At 57.4% G+C, this 8,808-nt stretch overlaps 1 protein-coding gene across 2 annotated transcripts; it reads right to left on the bottom strand.

Moving 5' to 3' along the window:
* Positions 1-241: 241 nt before the first annotated feature.
* CACNG1 (calcium voltage-gated channel auxiliary subunit gamma 1) lies at positions 242-8,228 on the bottom strand. Of its 2 annotated transcripts, XM_088829419.1 has the most exons (6): positions 7,863-8,228; position 7,350; positions 7,106-7,171; positions 2,937-3,011; positions 891-1,028; positions 242-808 (listed from the first exon to the last, which is right to left on the bottom strand). In XM_088829419.1, exons 1-6 carry the CDS (start codon positions 8,097-8,099, stop codon positions 582-584), a joined length of 744 nt encoding a protein of 247 aa, XP_088685545.1. In that variant the 5' UTR covers positions 8,100-8,228; the 3' UTR covers positions 242-581. The 2 variants fall into 2 exon arrangements, with proteins under 2 accessions (XP_088685545.1, XP_055264755.2); XM_055408780.2 differs by lacking the exons at positions 7,106-7,171; position 7,350 and having other exon boundaries at positions 249-808; positions 7,868-8,216.
* Positions 8,229-8,808: the final 580 nt, after the last annotated feature.

The raw sequence follows: 8,808 nt of genomic DNA, 5'->3' as shown, positions 1-8,808 counted from the left end.
CCTTGTTTTTCAGGCTCTTGCCAATTCAGATGGCCTCTGGTTTCTTCTGAAAACAATCCAGGGCCCAGAGTTAGAAATTGGAATTCAGAGCCTCTAAGTCTCGCCGGTAAACAGACCCTCTGTCCCCGTGTCCCCACAGAAGTCCTCACCATCCCTGGGGCCTAAGCCTTCATTTCTCCTCTGGGTCAAGGGGGCCGTTGGGCTGTGTGATCAGGAACCCAAGCGATCTCTAGGCAAGGCCAAGGAAAGGCAAGTTTCAAAGAGTTTTTATTTCAAATCGCAGTCAGACCAGTTAAAAAGGGGTTGTTGGGTCTCCCAGAAGCTAAGGAGCGGGTGTCGGGTGACCAGGAAGCAGAGAGGCGCTGGCGGCTCGCACAGCTGAGCACCCGGGGCGGCGGGCGAGCCACGGAGGAACCTCGGGGAGGCCGGCCGGGACCCCGAGGACCCCCGCAGCGGCCGCGCCGCGTCCACTGGCCGGCCCCGGAGAAGCGGCGCGCCGCGTGTGCGCAGTGGGGACGCGGAGAAGTCACGCCACCGCCTCCGGCCCGTCCCGGGCTCGGCCTCCCGAGGCGGGCCCAGGGCTAGTGCTCGGGCTCGGCGTCCATGCAGGACTCCCAGGGGTCGCGGGGCATCCGCGGCAGCGCCAGGAGCAGCAGCGCGCCGCCGCCGACCAGGAGCAGAGCTGCGGCGACGCAGGCGCAGACGAAGGACCAGGCGAGCGAGTGCGCGGTCCAGGCCGTGTGCTCGCTGTGGACCATGCGCTGCACGGACTGCCGCGTGACCTCCGCCGACACCGCCAGGCACAGGCCTGCGGGCACAGCGGGGTCAGGCCGCGGGCCTCGAGGGGCAGACCCGGGCCGGGGGAGCTGAGGGCGGGGGCCCCATCCTACCCGCGAAGACGTAGAACATGGAGGCCGGCCTCAGCAGGTAGTCCCGTTTCTTCCAGAAGGACAGGAGCGCGCAGAGGGTGCCCACGATGATGAAGCCCAGGCTGAAGATGGCGATGGCTGCGGCCGAGATGCTGTACTCTGCGGCAGAAGTGTGCGGGGACGCTGGGGCCTCAGGAGGGGCTCAGCGTCCCCGCACCCGCTGTGCCTGCCCCCAGGTTAGCGGCTGCTCCGCATTCTGTCGTCCCCATTTCCCAAGTGAGGGCACCGACAGCCAGAGGTGAAATCATTCCTTCCGAGTGGCACATGAGTGAGGGATGGGGCCAGGATGTCCACGCGACCTAATTCCTTCTCCGGGTCATCGTCCAGGCACCAAAATGAAGGTCCTCCTTCCAGGGGCAGAGGCCTCAGAAGGTGGTGGGAGATTTGTGGCTGGAGACCTGCCTGGCGCAGAAACCTCCCTCCCAGAGTCAGGGCTGAAGGTGACACCCAGGCTCAGGGTGGTCTGTCCTGGGACTGACAAGCAGCCTCTGGAAGGATGACAGAGTGTGACTTGTTACAGAGCTCAGAGCCGGTGTATCTGTATGCCAGTGTGCGCCTGGGTCTGCATGTGTGTGTCGGTGTGTGTGCATGTGTGTCTGGGCATGCATGTGTGTACATGTGGATGTGCATGTGTGTCTGGGCGTGCATGTGTGTCTGGGTGTGCATGTGTGTGTTGGTGTGTGTGCATGTGTGTCTGGGGGTGCATGTGCACCTGGGTGTGCGTGTGTGCCTGTGTCTGGGTGTGCGTGTGTGCATCTGTGGGCGTGCATGTGTGTACATGTGTCTGGATGTGCATGTGTGTCAGCATGCATGTGCACCTGGGTGTGCGTGTGTGCCTGTGTCTGGGTGTGCGTGTGTGCATCTGTGTGCATGTGTGTACATGTGTCTGGATATGCATGTGTGTCTGGGTGTGCGTGTGTGCCTGTGTCTGGGTGTGCCTGTGTGCATCTGTGTGCATGTGTGGGCGTGTATGTGTGTACATGTGTCTGGATATGCATGTGTGTCTGGGTGTGCGTGTGTGCCTGTGTCTGGGTGTGCCTGTGTGCATCTGTGTGCATGTGTGGGCGTGCATGTGTGTACATGTGTCTGGATATGCATGTGTGTCTGGGTGTGCGTGTGTGCCTGTGTCTGGGTGTGCGTGTGTGCATCTGTGGGCGTGCATGTGTGTACATGTGTCTGGATATGCATGTGTGTCTGGGTGTGCCTGTGTGCATCTGTGTGCATGTGTGGGCGTGCATGTGTGTACATGTGTCTGGATATGCATGTGTGTCTGGGTGTGCATGTGTGTCTGGGTGTGCATGTGTGCGCATGTGTGTCTGGGCGTGCATGTGTGTACATGTGTCTGGATGTGCATGTTTGTCTGGGTGTGCATGTGTGTCAGCATGCATGTGCACCTGGGTGTGCGTGTGTGCCTGTGTCTGGGTGTGCGTGTGTGCATCTGTGTGCATCTGTGGGCGTGCATGTGTGTACATGTGTCTGGATATGCATGTGTGTCTGGGTGTGCGTGTGTGCCTGTGTCTGGGTGTGCCTGTGTGCATCTGTGTGCATGTGTGGGCGTGCATGTGTGTACATGTGTCTGGATATGCATGTGTGTCTGGGTGTGCATGTGTGTCTGGGTGTGCATGTGTGCGCATGTGTGTCTGGGCGTGCATGTGTGTACATGTGTCTGGATGTGCATGTGTGTCAGTGTATGTGCATGTGTGTGTCAGTGTCTAGGCGTGCATGTGTGCATCTGTGCATGTGTGTCTGAGCGTGCGTGTGTGTGCACTTGTGTCCCTGGGCATGCATGTGTGTGCGTGGGAGCCCTGATGCGAGACCTGAGACAGCTGGAGGTGGGCGCGGCCGTCTCTGGGCGCAGAGGTTGGCCGGCTGCCGCTGACAATCTTCAGGAGGGGCTGCTTGTCATCAAGCAGGAGGCTGGGGCTTTCATGCCAGGGATTTCCCGGCTCAGCAGGGAGTGGTAGAATCCACCCTTCCGCCCCCTCCCTACCCTCCGCCCAGGCTCACCTTTCTGAGTGGTGACTTCGAAGATCTCCGAGCTCTCGCCTGGGTTAAAATGCCTGAAGTAGGAACAGTTTTTCTCTGCAAAGGAGGGAGACAGTTGAGAGAAAGGGCTGCAGCTGGGGCGGGAGCTGGCAAGGAGGGGGCGGGCTAGTCCCCCCGGGGCTTCTGGCTTACTCTCCGCTCTCTAAACCCTGACTCTGCTGAAACAAGCATCTTTCTTCCACCCTTAGACCAAAAGTTTGGTGGGAAAGGGGCTGCATAAGAGCCTGAGGATCTTCAGGGAGCTGAGGCTGACTCAGTCTGGGCACAGAGCACTGGGTACTGATCCCATTTGGCAGATGGGGTAACTGAAGCCTACAGTTCAAGTCTGTTCGGGACTGCAGGACACATGGTCAATCAGGGCCAGACAGTGGTCCTCAACTGGGGCTGATTCTGTCCCCAGGGGACCCTGGGCAGTATCTGGAGACGTTTCTGTGTCCCAGCTGGGCAGACGGCTACTGGCACCTGGTGGGTGGTGGCCTGGGATGTGCCAAACACTCTGCAGTGCACAGAACTACCAACCCTCAGATGCCAGAGGCGCTGGGGTTGCCAGACCCGGGATCACATACAACCCAGGGCTGGTTTCCAATCAGCATCCAGGCCCATCCTGAGGCACTGGGTGTAACCTGGGAAACAAAGTCTTTTTCAAGAACTTTCCAAGAGATTCTGATGTTCAGTCAGGTTTAGAAACCTGGCTCCAAGCCCCTTAAAATGCCACCTGAAGGGCTTTGCTGAGTGGGCTATTGTGTGGACTTGGATGAAGGGCCACCATCATCTCATCATGCCTGTAAGCATAGAGGCAGCGCAGCTGAGACCTCCTGGATGAGCTGCTTGGCCCACTTGATCAGCGCCGGGAAAGCCATGGAAGACATGTGTTGGCCGCAGGGCCAAAAATCTGAATTTGGTAGGGGGGCAGAGGAGGAACTCAGAACAAAGAAATTCACACTGATTTTCAATATAATTTCTCCTCTGTTTTTCTCTTTTAATCTCTCTTACAACTGGATATACTGTAAAATTAAAGGACTATTGCTTATTGCATAATTTAATGTTCTTTACTGCTGATTTAGGAAGTAGATGAATGGGTTATTTTATACTATTTTGTTTCTTAAAAAACTAAATTACGCTGCTTTTTGTGTGAGGCGCTGCACTGAGTTGTTTTTCCTGTGTGTCCTTGAGCATCAACAGGAAACTCTCTGCCCCTGGTTTAGATGCATCTACTTTGTGCCTTCATTTTTTCTTTTATCTTCAGGCCACAGTTTAATGATCACCAGGTGTTTGGTTCCTCGTTTCTTTTGGAAGAAAACCTGCTGGCAAAGTCATAGCTTTCACTGGGTTCAGGCTTCCGTCTGCCTGAGATGCATCATCTCGCACTGAAACCTCTGGCCCCCGATCCCCCAACGTCAGGGTTACTGCTGCTCCGCAGCAGAGGAAGAGAATGAGCTCAGGAGATGGAGCCTGGTTTAGCAGCAGCAAATGTTCCATGAAGTAAACAGCCTTTTCTTTGAGCTTCTATATTTAAATCACTCTCCTTTTAAGCAGAGTTACCTGGGGTGTGTGGCTGCCGCTGGTGATGTCAGGCACTTCTGGTGCTATTTTCAAGCATAACGGAGCTCTCTTGTATGTGTTAGGTTATCAGCTGTAGCAGCCCTGCTCTAATGGCTCGTGTGAGGTGATGGGTCCCCCAGAGTCTCCCTCTGGACAGAGGAATAATTTCTGTCTCATTCTTTAAGGGCCAACTTTGGTTGCCTTTGAAAACCCTCTGAAGGGAATTGATTGAATTCAAGCATGGTTTATGATTGGCTGCCTCCCTGACAATTTGCAGACCCTGAGTTAGAAGCCTTCGGCACGAGTGGCCTGGACATAAGGCCCGTGGGGGACTCGGCCAAGGCAGGCACGTCCACGTTGCCGGAGGTCCTCTTGCTCAGGTGGCGGTTGGGGTGTCGGCACCCCCAGACCAGGCACCAGGCTCTGGGGAAGCCAGTCTGCAGACTGTGCGGGGACAGGTCCAGGCACCCCCCACTAAGCACTTTCCCGCTCCGGGAGTCTGGAGGTCCCCGCTCCCTTCCCCATGGCAGGTCTTCTGGCCAGCGGATGGGCCCGCCCGCCGTCCCCTCTCCTGACTCAGTACTTGTGGATGACTGGTGTCCCCTGTGCTGAACCAGAAGAAGCACCGCTTCAGGGCCCTGTGGATGCCCATCAGAGACCGCAGCCCCTTCGCGTCTTGTAATCTTTTTTAATTTAAAATTGAAAACTTGACATTTTAAACAATATAACTTTGGAAATTAGATGTCCACTCTTCCCCAGGGTTTGTTTCTGTGGCTGTTTGTTATTGTTGCTTGTTAAATTTCATTTCTGAATTAAATATGTGAAGTCTGTGTTCAGGTATGGCCACTGAAATCTCTGCTCAGTTAGTCTGGTGGTCAGCTCACAGACATTTCCTAGAACGCTTGGAAGCCACGCCTCTCCCAGCCTTTGTTGAGGAGCTCCGTGCCGGCAGACAGCCAGGCACTCAGCAAAGCGGCCTGCGCTTCTGCCTTCGCCTTTTCCTCCCTTCCTCCCCTGCCGCCTCCCTTTCCTACTCCTTCTCTTCCTCCTTCACACAGCTCTACATACGCCAGAGGTGAGCGCTTCTGGCCTTCTCAGATCCTCCCTGTGCACACTTGTTGCACTGGACCCACATGGCCGCCTCAATTCCCAAGAATATGTTACACTTTTCAAAGCCACCTTATTCTCCAGTTTTCTGGTTAGCCTGTTGTTTGCTCTGTTATCCCATCCCTTAGGCAGTTACGGTATGAAACAACTGTCTCTAATTGTTTTTGACAAATGCCTCCTGGGTAAAAGACTGTTTCCACTGGATGAGCTCAGAGTCAGGTCAAATAAAGACAGCCTTGCAAGTGGGGACTTCGAGGGAACCACCAGACAGATCAGATAATGACAGCACACTGGGAATGAGGCCTTGAAAGGATCCAGCCCTAGTCTGTCCCTTCTGGTGACTTCCAGGCAGCTGGCTTCACCCTGATGGCAGGCTGTTGGTTTTTGAGGTTGTGACAGAGTCAGGGAGGAAAGAACTGGAATAGCAGCTTAAGACACCACAGACCCCATTGTTCCTACTGAGATTCACCCCTCTTTCTTGAATAAGCACTTGCTTATTGCTGCAAGACTGGTTAACTTCTGGAGTCCTGAAAAAGTTTATTCTGACTATGTTAGCCAATGTTCTCATTATTTTTATGGAGAAAAGAATTTTTGGAGGTTCTTACTCTGTCATTTTTTCTGATGTCATCCAAAGTTAACATATATATGTTTGGCAGACAGTGCTACACTTGTATTTGTAGATGTTGTTAACTGAGAGAAGGCATATGAACTCTATTCCTCCAAGAAACAGTGATCCAGTAGAGCACAGGCAGGATGGGTGGGGAAGGAAAATGACGTCCCCTTGCAGAGAAAAGAGAGGGGAGAAGGCAGGAGTGCACTTGGACAGCTCGTCGGGCCAAGGCAGTGCTCACAGGCTCGGAAGGTGCAACTCACTTTGGACCAGGAGAAGGCGGCCTGGAGGTAGACTCGACTCAGGCTCACGGCCAGGCCGAGTTGGCACGTTCCCTGTGGCTGGGCCGGTCACATCTCGCCAGCCGTCTCTCCTTGTATAGACTGCCCTCACCACCCTGCTCATCTGGTCTGTAAACTCACCGGGCTTTAAAAGGCCAAGGACAGGGGGACCGTAACAGTGCATTCCCATGCACGGTCCCTGGAGAATCTGCCCTGCCTAGGAGGGCTGACGGGATGGCGCATCCGTTTATGGGTGTGCTCGGCAGTGGCCTCAGGGCGTGGGCATCTGGGCTACTTGATACCCTTCGAGCACATGTCTGTGCCTGTGAGAGCCCTCAGGCTTGGGACTCACTGTGTCTTCCAGGTGTCCGGTGGGAGTGAGCAGGGCAGGGCTTTCCTGGGGTTGGTGGGGGGGGAGGGAGGGCGAGGAAGGCGAGAGGTGGAGGGGTGGGGTTTGAGCTCCTTTGTCCCCCACAGAGACCGCAGGGTCTTCGGGGACTTAGCAGTGCCTTTCTTGAAGGGCTGGGTTCAAGGAACACCCAGTCTGATAACAGACTAATTCTGAAAACCAGGTGGGACCCTGCACTCACCCTGGTCGCCAGCCACCTTGGGGTGACATTGGAAGGAACGCTGGAGGGGACTTTGGGTTGCTGGGCCTGAGCCCCTGTGTTAAAGGAAAACGTGAAGCCTGCGATGGGCTTTGTCAGCACCCAGTCCTCCGCGGGTGGTGGGCAGGCCCGCGCAGAGCCCAGACTCTGATGCCGCCACGCGGCTCTTTCCGAGCAGGTCCACTGAGAACGTGGAGGCTCCTCAGCTACAGAGCAGACTGGCCACCCTCACACCGGGTGTTCTCCACAAAGAGCTCCTTCAAGTGTGGTGCGCTCACCACTAGGAGAGGGAGGCAGGCATTTAAATCACAGCGAGAGGAAGCGTTTTCTAAGCCTGAAGGGGACCCGGCTCAGGAGGAGGCGCAGGAAGCACAGTCCTGGCACAAAGCAGGTCCCGCCTCACAGGCGAGTCACCTGTGTGGGCGCTCAGGGCCGGCACCCAGGAGGGACGCCCACTGGGCTTCAGACTCGTGACAATCGGGAGGAGGAGTCCTGCATTCTCCTTTAGCGGAGTGTGTCGGCACCCCAGCCCGGAAAGAACTCCCCCCAGGCGGCCCTTCCCCCTGAGGCCTGCGTTTGGGGCGGGAGTCCAGGCTGAGTCTGCAGACTCGCGTTCTCTTTCCTGAGCCGCTGTCTGTCCGCCATCCAGACCCCTGCCCCCTGCCCAGCCCGCGCCCCGCGCAGCTCTGCTCGGGCCTGGGGAGCCCCGTCCTCCCCCAGGGGCGTGCGCGGCGGGTACGTTACCCCCGGGCAGGGTGATGGGGCCGCAGCTCCTCTCCTCGTCGCCCACGAAGATCCGCTTCGTGCAGATCCGCCAGAGGCCGAAGTGGGCCGCCTCGCAGGTGCTGTGGTGGCGCTCCACGTGGGGGCTCAGCACGGCCCAGTGGTCCGTCACCACGGCCACCAGGGCCAGCACGACGCCCACCAGGATGCAGAGGAGGGCCGCGCGGACCTTCAGGGCTTTGGTCAGGGACATGGTGGTCCCGGGGCAGTGGGCGCCTGAGGTCCCTCGGCCGTGTCCTTCCGGGCTGGGGCGGTGGCAGTGGCTCCAGCCGGGGGTGGAAGCTAAGTTTAGTGTGCCGGGCTGAGCCAGGGTGGGCTGGCCGTGGGCGAGGCCACTGGACGGGCTCAGCAGCTGCCCAGGCGTGTCAGAGGGCTGAGAAAGCTTCTATTAATGCGCATCCCGGCGCCTCTCCGAGGAAGGCTGCTCCTTGGGTTTCAGGGCTGGCTCCCCTCCCCGGGGCCAGGAGCACACCAGGGTGGGGCAGGAGAGAAGGCTCAGACGGGCTGCAGCCTGGCCACCCCGAGCCTGGCTCAGGGAGCCTGAGCTGGGAGGGGAGAGGGGCACAGGCCTGGTGCCACTCGTGCCAGCCTCTTTCTGCTGGGGCTGAAGGAGGAGTGAGCTGCTGGGGGAGGGCGCAGACCCAGGGACACAGGCCTCTGTCCTCGGCTGGGACCAGGTGAATGGGGCTCTGTCCTGGGACCTGGGGGGCCCCGCCCAGGGCCTCTGGAGCCCATGGCCCAAGGGAGCGCGCTTTAGAACCCCCACACCCCAGGCCACCCCAGGGCGCTCCTGCACTGTTTCCTTGTCAGTTCTCTTTCCTTCCTCCAACTGGGTCCAGAAGAAAAGCTGTTTTGGGGGTTAGTAAGTCTTTCACACGTTTCTGACACTTGCAAATCAAAGA

Source organism: Moschus berezovskii, chromosome 20, assembly GCF_049115385.1.
Source record: "Moschus berezovskii isolate FMDL1 chromosome 20, NW_MosBer_1.0, whole genome shotgun sequence".
NCBI lineage: Eukaryota > Metazoa > Chordata > Mammalia > Artiodactyla > Moschidae > Moschus > Moschus berezovskii.
This window is presented reverse-complemented; position numbering and strand designations above follow the sequence as displayed.

Coding starts and splice junctions, on each gene's coding strand:
- CACNG1 (XM_088829419.1), bottom strand. CDS start 8,099: ATGTCCCTGACCAAAGCCCTGAAGGTCCGCGCGGCCCTCCTCTGCATC. Junction 3,012..7,105: donor CAAGGTGGCTGGCGACCAGG/GTGAGTGCAGGG, acceptor CCTCCTTTGCAG/AGAAAAACTGTTCCTACTTC. Junction 809..890: donor CATGTTCTACGTCTTCGCGG/GTAGGATGGGGC, acceptor CTGTGCCCGCAG/GCCTGTGCCTGGCGGTGTCG.